The sequence below is a fragment of the Erinaceus europaeus genome, chromosome 1 (assembly GCF_950295315.1).
Source record: "Erinaceus europaeus chromosome 1, mEriEur2.1, whole genome shotgun sequence".
In the NCBI taxonomy this organism is placed as follows: Eukaryota; Metazoa; Chordata; class Mammalia; order Eulipotyphla; family Erinaceidae; genus Erinaceus; species Erinaceus europaeus.
The window spans coordinates 210,834,483-210,860,240 of NC_080162.1; the positions used below are offsets into that span (position 1 = coordinate 210,834,483).

Consider the following 25,758-nt stretch of genomic DNA (forward strand, 5'->3'; position numbering starts at 1 on the left):
TGTCTTTGTTCATCCTTTTATTTGCATGTCCCACAATGACTCATTCCAGACTAGATTCAAATGGCTTCAGTGTTAGCACGAATTTATGGTAACAATTATTTCTCTTAAATACCTGTCTTATTTCACCCTTCATTTAAATTGCAAACTATAGTATATTTAACTATGCTATACACACCCTCTTCCAAAAAATCTCAGGACTTGATGAGTTCCAAATATTTATTCACAGATTGCTCCTCTTTGTGTTTAATGAACCCAATGCTTCAATTCTGAGTAAATTAGAGGAAATAATACAGAGCACGCTCTGTACAATACAGCACCACTACTAAAAATGGCTCGGGGTTTTGTAATCCAAGGTTCAGACTTAAAGCAAAAATATGTGGCATAGAGTGCAACAGCGAAGAAGTGTCCAATTAAAATTAGAGGGTTAGGAGACAGTCTGTAATAGAAAAAAATATATATTTATGTATTAGTAAGAGCCAGAAATTAAAACTTACTTATTTTTTTAATATTTATTTTTCCTTTTGTTGCCGTTTTATTTTTGTTGTAGTTATTATCGTTGTTGTTGCTATTGATATCATTGTTAGATAGGACAGAGAGAAATGGAGAGAGGAGGGGAAGACAGAGAGGGGGAGAGAAAGACAGACACCTGCAGACCTGCTTCACTGCCTGTGAAACGACTCCCTTGTAGGTGGGGAGCCGGGGGCTTGAACCAGGATCCTTATGCCGGTCCTTGCGCTTAACCCGCTGTGCTACTGTCCAACTCTCTAAAACTTACTTATGAAGGAGTTTCAAGTCTGTATCTATAAAGCTAAACGTATATTCCTCCTTTTCAGGACTTTACAAGCTTTTGTCTGCTACATTTCATGGCAGGGACTAAGGTGCTATTACATGAGCTGGGGAAATAGCTTAATGATTCAAAAAGGCTATCATGCCTGAGGCTCCAAAGTTCCAACTTCAATTCCCAGCACTACCATAAGTCAGAGCTGAGCACTGCTAGAAGAAGAAGAAGGGGGAGGGGGAGGGGGAGGGGGAGGGGGAAGGAAGAAGAAGAAGGATGAGCTACTTAACATATACTCAATCAGAGGACCTAGTAACTTCTCTTAATCTAGTTTATAAAAATTATGTTTTGGACTGGGTGATGACGCATCTGGCTGAGCGCACGTTTCAATGCCCAGGGACCTGGGTTCGAGCCCCCAGACCCCAACTGCAGGGGGAAAGCTTTGCAAGTGGTGAAGCAGTGTTGTAGGTGTGTCTCTTTGTCTCTCTCCACCTATCTGTATCCAATAAATAAATACAAAAAAAAATTCAAAGTAATTATGTTTTGGGGGGTCAGGTGGTAGCGCAGTGGGTTAAGCACACATGGTACAAAGCGCAAGGACCAGCATGGGGATCCCGATTGGAGCCCCTGGCTCCCCATCTGCAGGGGAGTCGCTTCACAGGTGGTGAAGCAGATCTGCAGGTGTCTGTCTTTCCCCCTCTGTCCTATCCAACAACGATGACAACAATAACAAGTACAACAATAAAACAACAAGGGCAACAAAAAGTAAAATAAATAGAAAAAAATTGTTTTGTGGCCCAGAAAGTGACATACAGGCTAAAGTCCTTGACTTACAAGCATGAGGTCCTGAGTTCAATCCCCAGCATCACATGTGCCAGGGTGATGTTCAGGTTCATTATCTCATTAATCAATAAAACTTTTTTAAAAAAAAAAAATTCACATTTTGAATGGTTTTTACTGTTCTTGAGATTCCAGTCTGAGCTATCTGATGGCCTAATCTCTAGGAATTTAAGTTTTCCAAAAGATAACAGTATTTATTTTCAGACTAGATATAAGAGCAGACTTATGCAACTTCACTTTTCAGATTTTTCAATATTTCTGGTTTTTTGCAGATCTTCAAAATTTCTACATATGTGTATACTGTCAAAATATTACTGAGTTTCAGAGATTTAAATTTTAAATACAAGCTTATCTGCTATCCAGGGGTCCCCCCCATAAATCAGATCATGTGGCTCTAGCCTCATCTAGAACCAACATCTAATGTTTACCAAATGTGAAACACAGGACTAAATGTGACCCTGTGTTCACTCCTCAGAACTAACACTACCTTCTGAGTGGGAATATTAACAGAAAAAAAAAAAAAATTCAATATTTTTATGCAGTCCTTAAACTGAGCAGGGCTAAGAAAAAATGTTTCCTCTCATTAAAACAACTTACACAGAAAGTAGACCAACAGGACCAGCAACACATTCTCCACCAAGTTTGAAATAAAGAAAACAGGCCTTTCTTAGTTGATGTAGGGAATCTAAAATAGAATTTTAAAAATTCTCAATCAAAATAGCCACACATTTATGTTAGGGCACCAAAATAAATATGAGTAAACTTTGTTAGTAGTCACTATATAAAGTGTAGGTGTTAGAAATTAGAATTGTTGAAAAGCTATTGCCCTAGTTGTTGTAAATTCATTAAAATGATTCAAAATATCTTGTCAGCTCTTTGTGACTAGACCACACTTCTGGAGACCAAAATTCCCAGTCTTTAAGAAACCCAATCCTTATCTCTGAGCAGTAAATTAACAAGTAAAAAGAAGAGCTGTGAGTAATAAATCATGCTTGACACCTATGGTTTTCTATATATATAGATATATTAAAAGTCACTCTTTAACCTCTCACACATAGCAAAGTCAGTTAATAACCCTTACAATAATTTAGAATTAATGTTCTCTTTATGTATGCATTTTTCTTCACAACAGATAAACTTTTAGTCCAACAGACCTCTTTCCTCATCTAATCTTTTTTCACTTATTGATTTTTATTGCCTACAGGTCTGCTTGGTGCCATTATTTCTTCCTTTATTTATTTATTTTTGATAGGACAGAGAGAAACTGACATAGGAAAGAAGGGAAGAGAGGAAAAAAAGAGAGACAAGAGACCTGCAGTATTTGCTTCACTATCCATGAAGCTTCCTTCCTGCAGGTGGGTGTGCCATCACCCAGCCTATTCTCATCTAATCTTTCATCATTTTTATCCTTGTATTTTATTAATATTTATTTATTTATCGGATAGAGACAGAGAAATTGAAAGAACCAAAAGCCAGTCCCCCCCCCCTTTTTAAATTAGCCCAACCAGCCATTTTAACTGATAGTTTATTGACAAATAAGTCAACTAGTTATTTTTCCATTTGGAAAGAATGACAGTAGGTGTCCCAGAAAGACTGTGTAGATATTGTCTTGTAACTATGTCAGCAAAGCATAGATTACTAGGTTACAGCATTGCTATAAATATCTGATGTAAAGGAATTTTTTCTATTCCCGAAAAGGATTCCACATGAGTGAAATCATCTAGTTATCTTTCACTTCCTCGTGTATTTTGCTAAGTATAACCAACTCCAATTCCACCCATTTTGGCACATGGACTATTTCAAATGAGAAAAAAATGGATGTATAATGCTACCTGCTCAATTTTATAGGAGACAAAAATCTGATAGAGTTTCATTACTGGGGAGGGAGAATGCAATTAGCATGTTCAAGGAAAAATAAAATCAACTATATTGCCTATTACTTCATGACCAGGAAGCTTCTACAGCACAGTCTTATGCATTTAGGGGTATTCCTGATCTGGCTTGAACAATAGGAATCAACACACTGAGTTATATGGCTATTATAGTAGCCTAATATATATAAAATGTAACGGTGGTTAGAAGCTAAGTGTTATTTTAAGGATGAAGTTAAACAGGATTACCAAGATGGGAGTCAGCAAAGATATTTCTGTTTTTAGCTTAATTATTCATTTTTTTTATTAAGTTCTATCTTGTGTTAAAATGCTGCAGTTCAGTAATGTACTTTAAGAGATATCTATCATAACTGAATTTAATCAACTTGCAAGAAAAAAAAAAAAGTAGCCAAACTGTTTTTAAACTTTATGAGATAATGATAGCTATAGTTGGGAACAGAGAGGGACACAGAGAAGCACAAAGCTTTGTTGCTGAGTATAGTGTGAATCTATACTTACTATCTTATAACCTTGTAAACCATTACTCACTAATGAAACTCTTTTTAAACACAAAAAAATAGATCTCTACTTACCATTTGTGCCGGAAAATAATTCATAAAGAGCCTGAGCAAGGACATTCACAACAAATGAATGAGATGTTTTCCTTGCCCAATAGAATGATTGTTTGGCCTAAAAAAGGAAAAGATCATTTATTATGGAGAAAAAAAAAAAAAAAAACAACACCAACTGATGGTAGAAATAATCCTCCCAAACTGATATTTATGCTAATGACAACAAGTTTAGAACATACCCAAGTTTCATACTCATCCATACCCTACCTCCCACTTCTTATTAGCACAACTATAATTAGTGCCTTTGGCCACAACATGGCGTAATTCAAAGGTTATGCCTTATGTTTCCCATTTGCGGGCACACACAGACACATGATTTTGAAGTTAAATTTACAATCACCAGGAGCAATGTTTTCCATGAGATGCAATGCTGTGTAGTATTCTATAGAAATTACAAAATTCTGGCCAAGGAAATAGCAGAAACTGCACTGGACTTTCATGTCAAAGGTCCCAGGCTCAATCCCCCGCACTACCAATAGCCAGAGCTGAGTGGTGCTCTCGTCAAATCTATCTGGTGATTCATAGATTGGAAGCAAGGTTTTTTAAACTTGAATAAGATTGCCTAACAACCATCACCAAGGATCCAGCTGTGAAGTACAAATCTCCCTATCAAAACCCCATTCCTCATAGGCCTGAAAAAAAATCTATTTTGATATATCTGTCAAAATTGTAATACCTTACCTCAAATATAGCTGCATCATCATAAAGGTCAGGGATTCCCTTTATGAATTTTCTCCATAGTTTTATATCTTTTAAAAGAACAGTCATTCCTCCTCCAGTAAGAGGGTGTCTCATATTATATGCATCTCCCAAAAGAAGAACACCTATAAAAAGAATCAAATCATAACACTATGAAGTATATATACCTTGAGACAAGAAGTAACACATAATTACTCGTTTACAAACATTATAGATGTAAGCTAGAAAACACAAGGAAATAAATAATGACTACTATATTACTCTGATACTTTCGTTTTAATAAATCCATGAACTAACCAGCTTCTATTCTTACCTCTCCAAGAAACATTCCCAATCACACCAACTAGAATTTGCTTCCATAGAATTTTATATCAGTTTGGCACTGTTTTCATTCTGCTTCACATTTTAATTAATATGTATGGTCAGTAGTTTATTATGCATACACCGATGCATATTATCAAGCTCTTTATGTACAGAAATCAAAATATATCAGCAGTTCTGATTCTGACTTTTTTTCATACTTCCTCACTAAGGCTTACTACAATACTCAGTAACTGTGTTTCACTAATCCTGTATCTAGGACATTACCCAAATCCATTTCCTACCTCCCATTTTTGTCAATCACGTAAAATTTTTAAAAAGCTTATGATTAAAGGCTCTAGTATGAACTTTCATCCAAGCCATCTTCCACAAAATATCATAGTATCTCTAAAATAAAAATCTCAAGAGGGCCAGGCAGTGGTGCACCTGGTTGGTTAAGGATCAGGGTCAAGCCTCTTGTTCCTATCTACAGGGGGAAACCTTCTTCACAAGTGGTAAAGCAGGACTGTAGGTATCTCTCTCATTATCTCACATCTCTTTCTCAATCTATCATTGTGTCTCTGTCCAATAATAGATAAAAAGATGTTTTTAAAAAAGAAAAAAATTAAAATCTGATTATAGCTCTAGCTTCTTTAAAACTTTCAATGACTATTAGAACTAATAAATGATCCCACACTGAATATCCCTATGGATATTCAGTTTGTGACATGGAAACCCAAAACATCACATGGAGAAAGGAGAATCCATTAAAAAAACAATGCTGTAAAAACTGGGTTGAGTCAGGCGTTAGTGCAGCAGGTTGAGTGCACATGGCGCAAAAGCGCAAGGACCACTGTAGGGATCTGGGTTCGGGCCCCCGGCTCCCCACCTGCAGGGGGAGTCGCTTCACGGGTGGTGAAGCAGGTCTGCAGGTGTCTATCTTCCTCTCCCCCCTGTCTTCCCCTCCTCTCTCCATTTCTCTCTGTCTTACCTAGCAACAACATCAATAACAACAATAGTGACTACAACAAGGGCAACAAAAGGGAAAAATAAATGAATATAAAAAAAAATTGGGTTGAAAGTGTTCACAAAAATCAAACAGGACCACCACATATCACCATGTACACATGCACAAATGTCAACTCCAAATGGGTCAAAGACTTGGAAATTAGACCAAAAACTATCAAATAGATAGAAGAAACTATCAAATAGATAGAAGCACTCCAGAGTTTGCTTCAGAAATGTTTTTGAAGAATCAAGTCTAACAGTAAGAAAAACATAACAAACATAAATCAGTGGTCCCTATTCAAACTGAAAATAAAGCATCACCAAAACAGAAAGATATTCAGTAGGAAAAGATAGTAGAGGAGGGGTTATTAATAGGCGAAATATATTAGAGTCCACAAAACCCAACAATGTAAAAAATAAACAACCATATTTAAAGATGGGGAGAGATTAGGAACATCATAAACCCTCTTGTAAGCCTCTACAGGACCTTGTCCTCACTACAGAACAACAGTGGTAGAAATTGCCCCACTCTGAAGGTAAGCTGGGTCAACATACTGCCATTTGAGGAAGACGGGTCTGGAAATGAGTGCAGCCTAGGATGTTTCTAGCTATGACTGTGGACTGTGAGCTCAAACCTACAGGGATGCAGAGGCTCCACAAAATATCAAAGTAGTTATGTCTAAAATAAAAACCTTAGGGGGCAGGAAGTGGCACACCTGGTTAAGTGTGCACACTGTAATGTGCAGAAAAGGCTCCTGTGCTAACACTAATAGGCATGGACCCTAGGTCAGATTGATGGGGTTCACAGGCAATGCTATTTGTATACTTTGCCCTGACCCAGCTTTCCAGTCTTATTCTCAACTCTGACACCATCTCCCCAGGTAATACCTTTAGCCCACCTTCATGCTAGCTGTCAGGCTCAAGCAAAAATTAGTAAAGTCATGAGCACATTGGAACATATCTAAAACAGACTTCCTAGCTTCTTCCATAATGAAGACCCCAAATTTCACCTTTAGGTTCTGACTAAAAACTTATTCTGATTTACATTTTTAATTATCTATTTATTTATTTTTCCCTTTTTGTTACCCTGTTGTTTTATTTTATTTATTATTGTTGTTATTGGTGTCGTTGTTGTTGGATAGGAGAGAAATGGAGAGAGGGGAAGACAAAGGGGGAGAGAAAGACACCTATAGACCTGCTTCACTGCTTGTGAAGTGAGCCGGGGGCTCGAACTGGGATTCTTACACTGGTCCTTTGCCACGTGCACTTAACCTGCTGCACTACCACCCGACTCCCTCTGCTTTACATCTTTTTTTTTTCTTTTTTTTTTTCCTCCTCCAGGGTTATTGCTGGGCTCGGTGCCTGCACCATGAATCCACCGCTCCTGGAGGCCATTTTTCCTCCTTTTTGTTGCCCTTGTTGTAGCTTCGTTGTGGTTATTATTATTGCCCTTGTTGACGCAATTCGTTGTTGGATAGGACAGAGAGAAATGGAGAGGAGGGGAAGACAGAGAAGGGGAGAGAAAGACAGACACCTGCAGACCTGCTTCACCGCCTGTGAAGCGACTCCCCTGCAGGTGGGGAGCCGGGGGCTCGAACCGGGATCCTAACGCCGGTCCCTGCGCTTTGCGCCACATGCGCCTAACCCACTGCGCCACCGCCCGACCCCCTGCTTTACATCTTAATGCTTTTCAGCCAAGTTGCAGGCAACCATGACACCAACCTGACTTCCCTGGGCAGATGACCTTACTAATATGTCCTGGAATCTCACCTCTCCAGATCCCTGCCCCATTAGGGAAAGACAGAAAAGGACTGGGAATGTGGATCCACCTGCCAATGTTCATGTCTAGCGGAGAAGCAATTACAGAAGCCAGAATTCTCACCTTCTGTTCCCCATAAAGAATTTTGGTCCATACTCTCCCAGAGGAATAAAGAATAGGGAAAACTTTTTTTTTTTTCCTCCAGGGTTATTGCTGGGGCTCGGTGCCTGCACTACAAACCCACTGCTCCTGGAGGCCATTTTTTCCCTTTTTGTTGCCTTTGTTGTTTATCTTTATTATTATTATTATTGTTATTGGTGTCATTGTTGGATAGGGCAGAGAGAAATCGACAGAGGATAGGAAGAGAGAGAAGGGGAGAGAAAAACAGACACCTGCAGACCTGCTTCACCGCCCGTGAAGTGGCCCCCCGCAGGTGGGGAGCTGGGTGCTCGAACCAGGATCCTTATGCTGGTCCTTGTGCTTTGCGCCACGTGCGCTTAACCAGGGACACTTCTAATGGGGGAAGAGATACAGAACTCTGGTGGTGGGAATTGGACAGAATCTTCAAAGAGAATATCCAGATGGCCAACAGATATGTAGAAAAATGTTCATTCTCACTAATTATCACAGAAAAGGCAATAATAAGATACCACTTATCATCTGTGAGGATGTCATACATCTGAAAGGACAGAAACAAGTGCTAATGAAAACAGGGAAGGAGCCCTTAGATGTTTCTCACCTCACTAGGCACCTAATGAGCTCCCACTCATCTTCCATGTCCCAACTCTAGCTTTATTCTGAGCTATGCCTTCCCTTATCATCCATCCTAGTTCACAAGTTCCCCTTTCTTTCTGGTGGAGAAGATAGCATAGTGGTTATGCAAAAAGCCTTTCATGCCTGAGTCTTCGAAGTCCCAGGTAAACTCCAGTACAACCAGAAACCAGAGCTGAGCAGTGCTCTGGTAAAAAATAAAACAAATAAATCAAAAGCTCCCCTTTACCTTGAACTTTCCTTCACTATGAATCTGTAACACCGTAACTTATAACAGCACTTATTAACAATGTCGAAAATTATGTCTATTATCCCTCATCAAAAAATTCCTTCTCTAGACTAACGATTATTATACTTAATTGCTATATCCCCACTAACATACAAGATAGCATTAAATAATAAAGTTAATTTTGGTGTTTGCAATGTGTTAATCCAGTTACTAATTCTCCATCCCACATGTTATTCTAACAGTCTGAATTTAATCACTTATGATTTGGAATGTTTCATTTGAGTATCCAGAATATTCTTTGCAAAATCAATACATGAAAATAATACCTCGTTTATTTACTGGTGAAGGAGGAAGGAAGCTTGCTGGCATAGATCTCAAACGAGAATTCTGAATGGCTTCCAGAAACGGTTCTTTGAGGTGATCTGCAATAAATCCCACCCCACCAAATAAATGGTTCATAACATTTCAATTTCAAATTACAACATTTTCTTATCAAGCACAAATATTTTACTACAAATAGGCTAGGCTGGTACTCAGATTCCCTTTGATAAATCAATAAGCTTAAATAATAAGCTTAAATTTCCTGTGATAAATCAATAAAATAATTTATAAAACTGTTCTCCATATTAAGAAATGACTATGGAATCTAAGAAGAAAACTAATGTATATAGATCTACATAGAGCTGAGTGAAGAAATAAACACCAAAAACTACAGAAAACTACTTCAGATGAGAAGAAAAAACACATATTCCCCATTTAAATGTTAAGTGACACGTGCTCATATTTAACACTAAATTTATTGTCACTACCTATCTGGCAATAACAGATGGAATAAACTACCAACTAACAAACTGCAGAAGAGTATGTGTAGTAGAAAAAGGATAAGTTGTAGAGTGTTCTACCTTTTCCACCTTCAGCTCTTTGATCTATAAAAAAAAATGTCTGGGTAAACTCATCTCTGATATACTTACCAGTTTTAAAATTGTGTTGGTATATATATATATATATATATATATATATATATATGAAATGAACTTTCTTTTTCATATACTTCTAGCTATAATCTGGAAATGCATGGCCTAGATACCCATATTAAAAATATTTCATTCCTGTTAAGAATAGACATTCAATGACCTAATATTAATATAAAACTCTTAGCTTGGGGTTTATATTAGTTTGAAGGTTTTTTGTTTCCTAGTCTATAAAATGGGGACATTGATTATTCCTATCCCACAGGATGAATGTGTAGATTAAATCAAACTGTTCAAAATTCAATACATGTAAAAACTAAGCACAAAATCAAGTACAGTATTACTATTGCAATAGTTTACTATCTATATTACCTTTTAAAACACCATTTGCTAATATTACCTGCTATCCTGAAAACTATGCTTTAGCTGTTAACGTATATTAAAACTTTTTTTGTTCTTGCTAGATAAGAGCTCCTTTATATACTTGTTTAAATAGTATCTGATGACTGAATGCATTTTTTCACCAGCCATCCCTATCTTTGGCCTGATTTAGACATAACTTCAGTGAGAAATAGAGATGGAAAACATTTTGTGAGGTTTCATTCAGACTATATATTACAATGGTTCTGAAATCCTATTTCTTACCAGGAAATTGTGGGTATATTTTTTCAGCCATGTATTCTCTTAAATCCCTGGGCATTTCTCCTCGAACATCAACAAGTACTCGAGTTTCGTTAGATGAAATCTGGTAGATAAGAACTGGACTCGGATAAGCTAAAATAAGTTCAGCATGATTTGGTTTAAATTGTGGTGCATTCTAGAAAAAAATATATATATTTTAATAACTTTCAAAATTCCACTTACTTTTTTTTTTTTTTTTACAATCACATTGCTACAGTACCTTCATAAGAAAGCCAACAAAATGAGATGAAACAGAAACTTTACTAGAGATCAGGTTTTTTCTGAATTTGGAAAAAAGTCCATCTGCAACAACAATCAATGGAGCATGGAGTTCCTACAATAAAAAGGAAGGACATTCAACTAAATGCTTAGAAATACATAATAAAAAAGAGCATTTCTTTAATATATGCATGAATTTAAATATATTTTTAGGTGTTATAGAAGTTATTTAGAGATCAGCCTAATGATGCAGTTGTTGCACAGATTTAAGTTGCTGCAATGACACCTCCTCTAATAACTTAAGGCTGACCTTTTTTGGAAACTTTACCAGCCATACCATTTGGGATTAAACTACACTCTGATGAACAACAGGAAAACAACTACAAAATAACCAAGGGCCATGTGAGGCTATTCTCATTACAGATTATAATGACTAGCAAATTCTCCTTTATTGCTGTCACCAGGGCTTTACAACTCTGGGAAAACTTGGGGATATAAGACAAGGGTGGGGGTAGGGGGAGGCTCCACAGCACCAATGTTTACTTTGTGCCATATTATTACCATGTGGTGTACTGGAACTCAAACTTTGGTTGCATGTATGACAAAGCAGGCACTCTCCTAAGTAAGCTCTCCTTTCTAATTTCATATAGTGTATTCAGCCAGTAGCTAGGGCTTAAAAGAATTTCTTAATACACAAATGTATTTATTCACAGTACCTTACCTATATCAGAGTATACTTTCTAGGATATGGTAACTGTAGGAAGCAGTCCAGAAGAATTTTTCTTCTTTTATTAAGCATGAGTATATACTGAAAACAATGTTATTCTATTTCTCAAGAAATTCCCTTACATCATCTTAAAACAAGATTTTATTTATTGACATACAAAGCAAAAGAGAAAAAGAAATGAAGAGACTCAGAGCACCAATCTGGTACATGCAGTTCCAGGAACCGAACCAGGACCTTATATTACAAAGTCTAATACTCTAATCACTTTGCCACCTTCTTGGTCACAAAATCCCATTACTTTTGCAGCTCTGATTTAAATGATTTATTTCATATAAGTCATTTATTTTTGTATTCAGTTCTTATACTTTCACCTTTCCAATTTCCCTCCACTTCTCTATTAAGTTCTCTATTTCTCATTCTAGTTTTTCATACTATAGATATTTAATACTGCTGATACCTGTTTTCCAAGTTATCTGCATCACATATATGATCCTTCAAAGAGCAACATTCCTGTTACAATGCGAAAGAACCCATATTCAAGCCCCTGATCCCCACTGCAGGGGGAAAGCTTTACAAGTGGTGAAATAGTGCTGCAGGTTTCTCTTTCTCTCTCCCTCTCTATCTCCCCTTACCCTCTCTATTTCTGGCAGTCTTTATCCAATAGATAAAAATTAAAAAACTTTAAAAGGAAACAGGTGGTGACAGAACTGAGCACACATGTTAAGAGCAACGTGCCACATCTCCTAACAAAGTTATAGAAACTAGATAAAGACCAGAGTCCATGAGATAGGGCACATGTGCACATATATCCGTAAGTTAGGGGAAAATATATACCTTAAAGTAAAAGTGTAGAAGAATCTACAGTGACTCAATAAGAGCAGCAAACAAGCAGAAAGACCTAACAAGGACATCATAAAGTACTTAATTAAATATTGTCTACTTAGACCTAGATACCTTTCTCACCTACTTCCTATTTCACTTTACTCAATCACTCTAAGCCTAACACTGTCAAATAAAGTAAGGACTATAAAAGCTGGATAAGGGCAAGAGACCAGTGCACTCTAATGATGGCCCTTTTGATCACTACCAGGCCACCCCATCATCCAGGGCCCTAGTCAGGGAATCCTGGGATTCCCACAGATATAGAGATATATAGATATAGATAGATACAGATATAGATATAGATAGACCTCTTTTCACCACCACTGGTCATCTCCATCAGGAACAACATCATAAACCCTCTTGGGGGCATGTACAGGACCCTGCCCTCAAGGTGGAACAACAATGGTAGGGACTGCCCCCCCCAAAAAAAGGAGGTTGGGTCAATATACTCTGCCACTCAAGGAAGACTGGTCCTGAAATGACCTCTGCAGCTTAGAAGGTTCCTAGCTATTACCATGGTCTGCCAGCTCAGACCAAGAATGCAGAGGTTACACAGGCTCCTGTGCTAAATATTAATAGATATAGGCCCTCGGTCAGATTGATAGTTTACAGTTAATGGTACTGATATACTTTTCCCATATTTGGAGCTACTCTCTGCCCTGATACAGCTTTCTAGTCCTATTTCCAACCATCTCCCCAGACAACACTTTTGGCTCACCTCCACATTAGCTATCTGGCCCAGGCAAAAATTAGTAAAGTCATGGGTTCCTTGGAATATACCTAAAAGACTTCCAAGTTTCTTCCAACATGAAGACCCCAAATTTCATCTGCTATACACTTAGCTTTATGTTCCTTATTATTATACAATTTGTTCTGTTTTATATCTTACTGCTTTTCAGCCGCCAAGTTGCAAATGCTACCATGATGCCAACCTGACTCCCCTGGGGAGATGACCTCATCAATTTGTCCTGGAACCCCATCTCCCCAGAGCCCTGCCCCACTAGGGAAAGAGCGAGACAGGCTGGGGGTATGGATCCACCTGCCAATGTCCATGTCCAGTGGAGAAGCAATTACAGAAGCCAGAACTCCCACTTCTGAACTCCAAAAGAAATTTGGTCCATACTTCCAGAGGGATAAAGAATAGGGAAGCTTCCAATGGAGGGGATGGGACACAGAACTCTTATAATGGAAATTGTATGGAATTGTACCCCTCTTATTAAATCACTTTAAAAAAAAAAAAACTCTTATCCTATGGTTTAGTCAATGTTTCCTCTTTATAAATAAAAAATTAAATAAATTAAAAAAAAAAAAAAAGACCAACATGCCACAACCTAAAATCCATCCTGTTGCAGAGGTCTTAGAACTCAGTTCATCTGATGATTTATGTATTGGCGAGCCTACATTTTCAGGGAACCAAGAGACAATTAAAGAAAAATAAATGTCTTAATAAAAACTGCCATTTGATCTCACCTTGATAACTCCAGTTTCTTTATCCTTATATTGAACTCCAGTTACAACATCATCTTCTTCTAATAACTGTAGCACAATGCCCTCAATAAACTTTGCACTAGAAGATAGAAACCAGATCAATTCTCTGATAACACACTTGACCAGCTTCAGTACTGGCAAATTCCTCATGTAGCTGAAAATATGTGTGTAGATATTATAATGAAAAGTGTAAAAATGGCATTAGGATCAGAAAAATATTGGGTTGTCAGGAACATCAAAATGTACTTTTCTAGTTTTCTATGCAAAAATGTGTTATGACTTTCCTGACAACCCAGTAGCTCAAACAACTAGTACACTTCTTTGCCAATGTGCATGACCCAGATTGGAACCTAGGTAACTGCAGAGAAGGAAGCTTTAGAACCCTACCTCTCTATTTGAGGGGGAAAGGAAGGGGGGGAGACTTTTTTTTTGCTCTAAACTTATTTAAAAAACAAAAGGAATAGAGATGAAAAGATAAAATTAGAGTCTTTATACCTAATTATTCGAGGTAGTTATTTTTGGTGAGAAAGACCCTGGATAATTTTTTAAATTTCCTTTAGTATCTTCTCATTTTCCTGTAACTAACATATTTTACTTCCATAGACATAAAGTCCTTTCAGGGGCCGAACGGTGGCACACCTGGTTGAGTGCACATGTTATAATATCAAAAGACCTAGGTTTGAGTCCCCAGTCCCTACCTGCAGTGGGGAAAGTTTTATGAGTGGTGAAACAGTGTTACAGGTGTCTCTGTCTTCTCTCCCTATCACCCCTATCCTTCTCGATTTCTGGCTGTCTCTATTCAATAAATAAATAGGGGCAGGAGAAGGTGTAACGGTTAAGAACTCACATTATAATCTGCAAGAACCTGGGTTCAAGCCCCAGGTCCCCACCTTCAGGGATTAAGCTTCATGAGTGGTAAAGCAGGACTGCAGGTGTCTCTGTCTCTCCCTCTAATCTCAAATTCTGTCTCTATCCAATAATAAATAAATATTAAAAATAAAGATAATTTTTAAATTAAAAAAAAGAAAAGAAAGTCCTTTCAGTTCTAAGGATAAATCTTTTTTTTTTTTTTTAAACCACAGCATTGCTCATGAAAGTCTTTTCGTAGCCATTATGCTTATCTCCCCAGTCACAAGTCCACTTGCTTTATCTTAAGTCTTGGCCAATTACATGAAGGTTCTTGTGTTTAAAATTTCCTCAATTAAGGATTATGGGGGCTGGGTGGTGATGCACCTGGTTGGGTGCATATGTTATAATGCATAAAGACCCGGGTTCAAGTCCCTGGTCCCCACCGGCAGGGAGAAAGTTTTGCAAGTGGTGAAGCAGGGCTACAGGTGTCTCTCTCTCTCCCTCTCTATTAGCCTCTTCCCTCTCAATTTCTGTCTGTTTCTATCCAATAGATAAAGATAATTAAAAAAAAACTTTTAAAAATAAAGATTATGAAGACTGGAAGAAAATATAAATTAATTAAAAGAAGTCAGTCTTGTCAAACTAGATGCTAACTAAGACTAAAACAGTAGAGAGTCGGGTGGTAGCGCAGCGGGTTAAGCGCATGTGGTGCAAAGCACATGGACCAGTTTAAGGATCCTGGTTCGATCCCCTGGCTCCCCAACTGCAGGGGAGTCGTTTCACAAGTGGTGAAGCAGATCTCAGGTGTCTGTTTTTCTCTCCCCGTCTTTCTGTCCTCTCTCGATTTCTCTCTGTCCTTATCCAACAATGATGATATCAATAACAACAACAATAATAGTAATTACAACAATAAAACAACAAGGGCAACAAAAGGGAATAAATAAGTAAATATTAAAAAAAAGAGAGAGAGAGAGACTAGAACAGAGAATTCCCTTTTTGAAATTCTCTATCCTGACTTTGCTAATAGAAAAGACAATACCCACAAACCCCAATTCCTAGGAATGGATATAATCAATTTAAACTTTTAGGTACAAAAACTTTATCCTTTAAATTCTTTTCATACTATTTAGTCAAAGAAAAAAGTCCTCAATATTTCTGTCATTAAAAATAATTCTTGTGGGTTGGTAGTGCAGCGGGTTAAGCACACATAGCACAAAATGCAAGGACCAGCGTAAGGAACCTGGTTCGAGCCCCTGGCTCCCCACCTGCAAGGGAGTTGATTCACAGGCGGGGAAGCAAGTCTACAGGTGTGTCTATATTTCTCTACCTCTTTTTTTTTAATATTTATTTATTTATTCCCTTTTGTTGCCCTTATTGCTTTACTGTTGTAGTTATTATTGATGTTGTCATTATTGGATAGGACAGACAGAAATGGAGAGAAGAGGGGAAGACGGGGGGGGGGGGGGATAGACACCGCCTACTTCACCGCCTATGAAGTGACTCCTCTGCAGGTGGGGAGCCCAGGGCTCGAACCAAGATCCTTTCGTTGGTCCTTGCTTTGCGCCACCTGCGCTTAACCGGCTGCGCTACCACCCGACTCCCTCTCTACCTTTCTGTCTTCCCCTCCTCTCTCCATTTCTCTCTGTCCTAACAACAATGACAGCAATAACAACAACAATAAAACAAGGGCAACAAAAGGGGAAAAAAATTTTAAAAATTAAAATTCTCTACATACTGATCCGACATTCTTCTTATGGCTTATTTTAATGTAATACTCAAACACTGTGAGCATTCATAAAATATTATTTGTACAAAGTTCATGTTTAAGTGTGTCTTTCTAACATATATTTAAAGCTATAGACTTACTTGGGTTCTGCCATAGCTGCTTTCCGAAGAGTCATGATAAATCTTCCGTGATGGAAAGCTCTTCCACTCTGTACTTGATTGTTTTCAGATAAAGGGTAAGGAATATGAACCTCTGATTTGCTGTCCCGGTCATGTAATACATAGCCATGTATAGTATGGGAATCAATACCTTCTACTGCATCTGAAAATAATTCATTTAAAAAAATCAGTCTGGGGCTGGCATAATAGCTCACTGGAATAATGTGTCTGCTTTGCCATGTGCAAGACCCAGGTTTAAGCCCAGTCCCTTTGCTATGGAAGAAACTGGGCTCATGGCATCTTTCCCTCTCTATTTCTGTAAGAAAAAGTCAGGTGATGCCTAAGTGATGGGGGAAAAAAAAAATCAACTTTGGGAATTTACCCAGTTATACTAGATACCAAGACATGAAAGCATCAGAAGTGAGTCTCTACATCATAAAACTATGTAAATTATTGCAGCTAATTGGAGATGTGGTTATTTGTGAAGCTTAATATATATTAGTATTTATTTGTTATTGGATAGAAACAGAGAGAAATTAAAAGAGATGGGGGGATAAGAGACAGAAACAGACAGATATACACCTGCAACCCTGCTTCACCACTTGTGAAGCTTTCCCCCTGCAGGTGGGGACCAGGAGCTTGAACCTGTGTCCTCACACACTATAAAATGTGCACTTAACCAGGTGCACCACTGCCTGGCCTCCAATGTTTTTTTCTCATACAACTATTAGTCATTTATACCCCCATAGCAGCTTCTAAATTATTTACACATTTCCATTTTTTTCATAGTCTGCAAATGCTCTGATTCATTAGAATTTTCTAGAAATTTTAACTAAGTTTTTAACTTATACAGTGTAAACAGAATCTTCATGAACTGAACAATTAATAATTTTGTTGCTTTGTCTTTACTATATCTTGTTCTCAGGTGAATTGGGGAACTTTCATTTGATGATCTGGAAGTATGCAGATGTATAAATCATATTATATACAAGTTTGAAATGATCTGTTTTAAATTAACAACTACTAGTCCCTTTCAAGGCAATCAGTCAACCCAGGTTTAATAGTCTTAATCATCACCCTTTTGATTTAGACTTACAATATGTTATCCTTTAGCACAATGAACTAACTTACTTTTTAAAAAATTTATTTATTTTCCCTTTTGTTGCCCTTGTCTTTTTATTGTTGTTATTTTTATTATTGTTGTCGTCATTGGATAGGACACAGAGAAATGGAGAGAGGAGGTGAAGACAGAGAGGGGGAGAGAAAGATAGACACCTGCAGACCTGCTTCACCACCTGTGAAGTGACTCCCCTGCAGGTGGGGAGCCTGGGGCTCACACTGGGATCCTTAAGCAAGTCCTTGTGCTTTGCACCATGTGTGCTTAACCCACTGTGCTACCGCCGGAATTCCCTAACTTACTCTTTTAATGAGAAAGAGGCCAATCACATCAGGTCCAAACCCACAGGCTCAGGTGTGAAGAGTACGCATTCTACCCACTAAGCCTCATTTGGTTAACATTTAAGACAATCATAGGGCTTTTGCACTTGATATATAATAATTTTCTGTATATGATTATTTTCTTCCACTTTCTTTAGTTCTTATCTCAAATAATGTCTTCTCTGTGGAGCTGTCCCTTCCTCAACTGCATTATGCTTTTAAAACTACACAGCCCCCTGAACTCCCTTTTCAGATTTTTCTCTAAATCCCTTAAATTAAAATCATCATACTCCAAGTTTTATTATGTTATCACCAATTTCTACACTACCTACCAGGATGCATGTTCTATGAAGAACGGAGTTCCCATGGTTTAGCTGTCCTTCTAAATATGTATTCATTCCCTTCTACTAAGAACATCCTCCTCCCTTGGATAAAGAGATACTCAGTCCTTTGGACTTTTTTTTGCCATTCTGTCAACTCCATCTCATCTTAGTCTCTGTTTTGTCTCTTCTAGCCAACCTCTAAATATCAATTTCCCAGGTCTTGATTTATTTTGTCTTCTTGATTATCCTTACATCCTCCTTGTATGGTTTCAATCAATGCTGTGACTTTTAAATACTATAATTATGTTGACAACTCTTAAAACTTCTAACTGAATTAAGCAAGCCCAAACTACTCCTCTGCATTCTAGATTCACATATTCAACATGATAGCCACTTATATCTCCATACACATCCCCAACACCCATGCCTCTCCAGGCCTTCTTCTCAGCAAGTCTCACCACCTACAAGCTGTCGAAGCCAAAACCACTTTTACTACCTCATATAGCTCATGCCAATATTGTCTTGTCACTTCTACCTCTTAATATTCACATAAGTCTTTTCACTTCCTTATAAAGTGCCCTTCTGCTACCATGCTAGTCCAAAGCTCCATCATCTGTCACTTGAACAATGAAATTTCCACTAGGCTGCTTGCATTGACTCATTTCCCCCATCATCACAATCCTATAGTTTATCCACTATACTTCATATATTCTTTAAAAATAGCATTCTACAACAGCAGGGTGTAACTCAGTGGTAAAGTGTGAAATGACTTTCAAATGATGAATTGATTACTTGGTTAAAATCATGACCAGTCTTCCTCTTGTTTGTTTGATAGTTGCTTCTTGTAATTGTTTTTGCTTTGTTTAGGAAGAGGGTGAGGCTTCGTGCAGCCAATCAGGAGTGGTTTAATCTGCAAACTGATTGTTAAGGTTTTTATTTTATTTTTATAAAAGTAAAATGAAACATTCAGTCAGATTTATATATGCAAGTATGCACTGAATCAGGATGTAAATATGTTATCCCAAAATATCAAAGGTATGAAGCCTCTTCACAGACACATAAAAAAGATCATGTCACATTCTTGCCTCACTACCTATAAGGGCCTGTATGATCTCTCCAATCTTAACCTCCTGGGCAGTGGCACACCAGGTTAAGTGTACACATTACAACACACACAGACTGGTTTCAAGCCCCAGGCCTTACCTGCAGGAGGAAAGCTTCCCGTGTGATGAAGCAATGCTGTAGGTGTCTCTCTGCCTCTCTCCCTCTCTAACCTACTTCTCTCTAAATGTCTGTCCTATCAAATAAAATAAAGTTTAAAAGAAATTTTTTAAAAAGGGAGGTGAGGCTGGCTGGTGGTGCACCTGAGTGAGCACACACATAGGATCCAGGTTCAGTCCCCAACCTGAAGGGGGAAAGCTTCACAAGTGAAGTAGGGCTGCAAGTGTCTATTTCTCTCCCTCTTTACCTCCCCCTTACTCTCAATTTCTGGCTGTCTCTAATAAATAAATAAAGATAATATAAAAATACTTAATATATATAATATATATAAAATACTAAAAAAAAAACAGTTGGACCTGTATTGTTCACAAATATATCTCAACCATTTTAAAGCAGACAGTGAATAGCTCTTATATTGCTAAAAAGCAATGATTGGGGCAAGGTGGTAGTGCAACAGGCTAAGCACACATAGCCACAGTGTGAAGTGCAAGGACTGCCATAAGGATCCCATTTTGAACCCCTAGCTCCCCACCTGCAGAGGGGTCGATTCACAAGCGATGAAGCAGGTCTGCAAGTGTCTCCTCTCCCCTCTCCTGTCTCCCCCTTCTCTCTTAATTTCTGTCCTGTCCAACAACAGCAGTAACAACAATAGCAATAGTAAGAAGGGCAACAAAAATGGCCTCCAGGAGCAGTGGATTCATAGTGCAGGCACTGAACCCCAACAATAACCCTGGAGGCACACACACACACACACACACAGACACACACACAAAGCATTGGTTTAGTAGCTGGGGAAATATCTTGACTGATAGAGCACTAGACTTACATACCTGAGGTTCCTGATTTGATTCCTGATACCATACCACTTGTAGCAGAGTGCTTTGCTTTATGTGAAAATTAACCTCTCTTATGTAATAAAAATAAGTATTTTTCAAAGTATTGGTTTAATAGATTAAGGGTGCTTAAATTAAAAAATTATCTAATAGGTGTATAACAAATTACAGTTTCATTTACTTTTTTTACTTTTCTACTATCTTTACTTATTTATTGGATAGAGACAGAAATTGTGAGGAGGAAAAGAGATAGAGAAGAGACAGCACTGCTTCACCACTCACAAAACTTTCCCCCTGTAGGTGAGGATCAGGAGCTAGAACCTGGGTCCTTGTGCACTGTAATCTATGCACTCAAGCAGGCACACCACCACTCAGCCCCTCATTCACTTTTTACTAAATGCTTTCATTCTGATTTTCCCGTCCACAATTTAGACCACTGAAAGTTCTTAGATCCTGCAGCCCAGGAGGTAGAGCAATGGCTAAAGCAGCAGATTCAAGCATGGGGTTCTGAGTTCAATTTCCTGAACTGTATGTGCCAGAGAAATGCTCTAGTTCTCTCTCTCCTCCTTCTCTCACTCATTAATAAATACAAATTTAAAAAAAGACAAAAAGATTTTAGCTACTTCATTGTATTCAAGTTTTTTTAGTATCTCTTTAATCTATCCAGTGTTTATTTTTTCCTTTGTTCTCATCTTCATGTGAATCTCATAGAAAATGAGTGTACTTTTATAAATGAAATGAAATGCCTTTTCAGCAGTCATTGGACAGTCTAAAATGAAAATGATATACAACTCTTAGAAGTCAATATAAACCTACCTTCAAGACCAAGTTCTTTAAGAACATGCAAACCACCTGGCTGAAGAAATTCTCCAACTATCCTGTCAGGCTCCTTTAAATCTCTCTCAATTACTGTCACTTTTCTTCCATCTCTGGAAAGCACTGCTGCCAAAACAGAGCCAAGCACACCAGCTCCCACGATGATAACTTCTGGATCACTTTGAGAAGATACTGATGTAGAGGCAGTTGCTCCTATTAAGGCTGTTTCTGAAATAATGGTTCCTTTTCTGCACTGCTTAAGAAAAAAAAAAAAAAGTGAATCACATAACCACGTTTATTATCCTTAGTCATACATACTACTAATTTAGACACACCAGACTTTTGAATCTTGGGCAAAAGTAACACCCCAAACATTACCAAACTAAAGTAACTATTTGTTAGGTTTACAAATCCAGAACATACAGTAAAACCACTGGCACCAAGATACTGGCTAAATAAGTGTAATAATATCCAAACACAAATATATGCCAGAGCGCATGCTTTGCATGTGATAAGACACTGGGTTCAATCCCCAGCACACTACCCTAAGCCAAAAATAGAAAGTAAAGTCTGAGCCACTCATAAAGTAAAAAGAACACTGACTGCTAGCAAAATATTGCCCTACCCCCAAATTACTTTTTTTTTTTTGCCTCCAGGGTTATTGCTGGGGCTCGGCACCGTGAATCCACTGCTCCTGGAGGGGTTTGTCTGTTTTAAATATTTATTTATTTATTCCCTTTTGTTGCCCTTGTTGTTTCATTGTTGTAGTTATCGTTGTTATTGATAGGACAGAGAGAAATAGAGAGAGGAGGGGAAGACAGAGGGGGAGAGAAAGAGGGGAAGACAGAGGGGGAAAGAAAGACACCTGCAGACCTGTTTCACCGCCCGTGAAGTGACTCCCCTGCAGGTGGGGAGCCAGGGGCTTGAACTGGGATTCTTATGCCAGTCCTTGAGTTTTGTACCATCAGCGCTTAACCTGCTGTGCTACCGAATAAAAATAACTCCCGGAGGGTTATTTTTATCCCCTTTTGTTGCCCTTGTTTTTTTATCATTGTTGTTATTATTATTGTTATTGATGTCATTGTTGCTGCACAGGACAGAGAGAAATCGAGAGATGGGGAAGACAGAGAGGAGGAGAGACAGATAGACACCTGCAGATCTGCCCCATCACTTGTGAATCGACCCCCTGCAGGTGAGGAGCTGGGGCTCCAACAGGGGTCCTTAAGGCAGTCCTTGAGCTTCACGCTATGTGTGCTTAACCTGCTGTGCTACCGCCCAACCCCACAGCCCCCAAATTTCTATGCACAACCATATGTAATGGCATTCCAGACACCTGGACTAGTCAGTGACCCTGAACAGTTATCTCAGACCAAAAAACCAAATATTTCAAATTGAAGATTAAGAGATTTAATCACTCCACTTCTCCACCTATTACCATTTCTCTAACCCAACTGAACCCTGTGAATTCAGTATTATTCAAAAAATTTCTGGGGGTCAGCTGGTAGTGCAGCAGGTTAAAAGCACGTGGTGCAAAGCACAAGGACTGGCATACGGATCAGGTTCGAGCCACCGGCTCTCCACCTGCAGGGGAGTCACTTCACTGTAGGTGAAGCAGGTCTGCAGGTGTCTCTCTCCTCCCCGCTCTCTTCCCCTCCTCTCCATTTCTCTCTGTCCTATCCAACAACGAATGACATCAACAACAATAATAACCATAACAAGGCTACAACAAGGAACAAAAGGGGAAAAGAACAATGTCTCCAGGAGCAGTGGATTCATGGTATAGGCACCGAGCCCCAGCAATAACTCTGGAGGCAAAAAAAAAAAAGATATATATATATATATATATATATATACTACTTTTAGACGAAATACATATATATAGTACTACCTTTTAGAAAATATGGACAGGTATTTTGCAAACAACAAATCATTTAACTCCATAACCATCAGTAATACTAATGCCAGTCCCATCTTAACAGAAACAGTAACTTATTCTTATAAAAACTAAGCAATTTCTCAAAGATTTCAGACAGAAGTAGTGAAATAAAAGTTCTAAATCTCTTAAGTCATCTCCTTTGTAAATCTTGCTAATCTTAACTGAAAGTACAGAAAAATAATACAAATTCAGAATTATCAAAGAGTAAATTACTTTGTATGTTACTCAAACCTATTCAGTCACTATCACCTGCTTTCACTTGATTTATTATATTGTTCTAAGTCTTTTACCTGATGTCCTGCTTCCACTTTTTTTTTTTTTTTTTTTGGTAAATGCTTATGGCCAAGTACAATGTACAATGACTGTACAATGTTCTGGCCTTAATTTCCTCCCACACTGTTGTCCTCTGCTGTTACAGCAGGGATGACTTACATGTATTTATAGATGGTCTTTATGAAACACAATTAAGCAAAGGACATTACTCAATCACTAATTTGATTTAATCAAGACTCTCTCAATGTGGGGAAAGCTGGGTGCTGTGCCTACCACTTCTATTTGGCGTTCCATTGTCACCTTTCCCCTGGGGAACTGTCAGGCACATAGACAACAAGCTGAAGCCATGGCAAGGCTTTTTCTTCCCAAGTACGAATAACATCCTGATCAAATAATTCATATTTAAAAAAAAAATCTCCATCACAAAAAGCGGCTGCTCTCCAATGTCCTCACTTTCCATCTCACTTCTGATGAATCAGTATCCTTAAACTCCTTCACTGTGCACTTGCTCAGTTCATACTAAGTGAAGCCAGTTGTCGGTATGGCAGAGCCAAGGATGTTCTCAAATACAGTGCGAGCCCCCCACCAGGCTGCACACTCGCCATGGCCTCTCCCAAGAGGTTAGAGTTCACTAACCTGGCCTCTGCCCATAAGGAGAGTAAGCTCACCCACCCGCCGCCCCCGCCCCTGCCCCTGCCCGAGGGGTGGTGGCTCTCCCACCCGCAGCCCCTGCCCCTGCCCCTGCCGGAGAGGTGGTGGCTCACCCAACCGCCGCCCCTGCCCCTGCCCCTGCCCGAGGGGTGGTGGCTCTCCCACCCGCAGCCCCTGCCCCTGCCCCTGCCCGAGAGGTGGTGGCTCTCCCACCCGCCGCCCCTGCCCCTGCCCCTGCCCGAGGGGTGGTGGCTCTCCCACCGGCCGCCCCTGCCCCTGCCCCTGCCCGAGGGGTGGTGGCTCTCCCACCCGCCGCCCCTGCCCCTGCCCCTGCCCGAGGGGTGGTGGCTCTCCCACCGGCCGCCCCTGCCCCTGCCCCTGCCCGAGGGGTGGTGGCTCTCCCACCGGCCGCCCCTGCCCCTGCCCCTGCCCGAGGGGTGGTGGCTCTCCCACCCGCCGCCCCTGCCCCTGCCCCTGCCCGAGGGGTGGTGGCTCTCCCACCCGCCGCCCCTGCCCCTGCCCGAGAGGTGGTGGCTCACCCACCCGCCGCCCCTGCCCCTGCCCGAGGGGTGGTGGCTCTCCCACCCGCCGCCCCTGCCCCTGCCCCTGCCCGAGGGGTGGTGGCTCTCCCACCCGCCGCCCCTGCCCCTGCCCGAGGGGTGGTGGCTCACCCACCCGCCGCCCCTGCCCCTGCCCCTGCCCGAGGGGTGGTGGCTCACCCACCCGCCGCCCCTGCCCCTGCCCCTGCCCGAGGGGTGGTGGCTCTCCCACCCGCCGCCCCTGCCCCTGCCCGAGAGGTGGTGGCTCACCCACCCGCCGCCCCTGCCCCTGCCCCTGCCCGAGGGGTGGTGGCTCACCCACCCGCCGCCCCTGCCCCTGCCCCTGCCCGAGGGGTGGTGGCTCACCCACCCGCCGCCCCTGCCCCTGCCCCTGCCCGAGAGGTGGTGGCTCACCCACCCGCCGCCCCTGCCCCTGCCCCTGCCCGAGGGGTGGTGGCTCTCCCACCCGCCGCCCCTGCCCCTGCCCCTGCCCGAGGGGTGGTGGCTCTCCCACCCGCCGCCCCTGCCCCTGCCCCTGCCCGAGGGGTGGTGGGTGCACCCACCCGCTTGGCGCGCGGCGGCTCGGCCTCAGAGCCCGCGGGGCGTCGCGCCCACAGGAAGCCGACGAGAGGCAGCGCCGCCAGCGCGCCGGGGAGCAGGGCGGCCTGGGCCCCGCGCTGGCGGCAGCGGTAGGACAGCACCAGGCCGAGTGACAGAAACACCAGGGCGCACAGCAGGAGCTCGCGGTGGGCCCAGATGACCACGTCCCCGCACTTCTTGTAGAAGTAGGTGAAGGTGGCGATGCCGAGGAAAGTCCACATGGTCGGCGGCGAGGCGCTCGTTCTCCACAGGGTGCGCACGACCAAGTGCTCCGAGAGCGGTGCTGTCCACGGCCGGACAGTCGCGCAAAGCCGACGGGCAGCAGAGGGTGGTCGCGGCGAGGCGGGGTGTGATCCGCCGCAAGCTCCTGCGCGGGCGCCTGTGGGCCGCGGGGCGCGTGTCACCGGGATGTCTCTCACCGGGCCGTCGCGGGGCGCCTGTGGGGCGCGGGGCGCGTGTCACCGGAGCGTCTCACCGGGCCGTCGCGGGGCGCCTGTGGGCCGCGGGGCGTGTCACCGGGGAGTCTCTCACCGGGCGTAGC

At 40.9% G+C, this 25,758-nt stretch overlaps 1 protein-coding gene across 2 annotated transcripts; it reads right to left on the reverse strand.

Annotated features, from left to right (window-relative positions):
* Positions 1 to 25,438, reverse strand: SQLE (squalene epoxidase). 2 transcript variants are annotated; one of them, XM_007538565.3, is made up of 11 exons: positions 25,181 to 25,438; positions 21,219 to 21,471; positions 16,571 to 16,751; positions 13,838 to 13,934; positions 10,760 to 10,873; positions 10,504 to 10,675; positions 9,214 to 9,309; positions 4,803 to 4,945; positions 4,083 to 4,179; positions 2,216 to 2,303; positions 1 to 436 (listed from the first exon to the last, which is right to left on the reverse strand). In XM_007538565.3, exons 1-11 carry the CDS (start codon positions 25,436 to 25,438, stop codon positions 244 to 246), a joined length of 1,692 nt encoding a protein of 563 aa, XP_007538627.2. In that variant the 3' UTR covers positions 1 to 243. The 2 variants fall into 2 exon arrangements, with proteins under 2 accessions (XP_007538627.2, XP_060057594.1); XM_060201611.1 differs by lacking the exon at positions 25,181 to 25,438 and adding an exon at positions 23,701 to 23,736 and having other exon boundaries at positions 21,219 to 21,474.
* Positions 25,439 to 25,758: the final 320 nt, after the last annotated feature.

Coding starts and splice junctions, on each gene's coding strand:
- SQLE (XM_007538565.3), bottom strand. CDS start 25,438: ATGTGGACTTTCCTCGGCATCGCCACCTTCACCTACTTCTACAAGAAG. Junction 10,676..10,759: donor TTGTTGGCTTTCTTATGAAG/GTACTGTAGCAA, acceptor ATTTTTTTCTAG/AATGCACCACAATTTAAACC. Junction 9,310..10,503: donor AATATACCCACAATTTCCTG/GTAAGAAATAGG, acceptor GATTTATTGCAG/ATCACCTCAAAGAACCGTTT.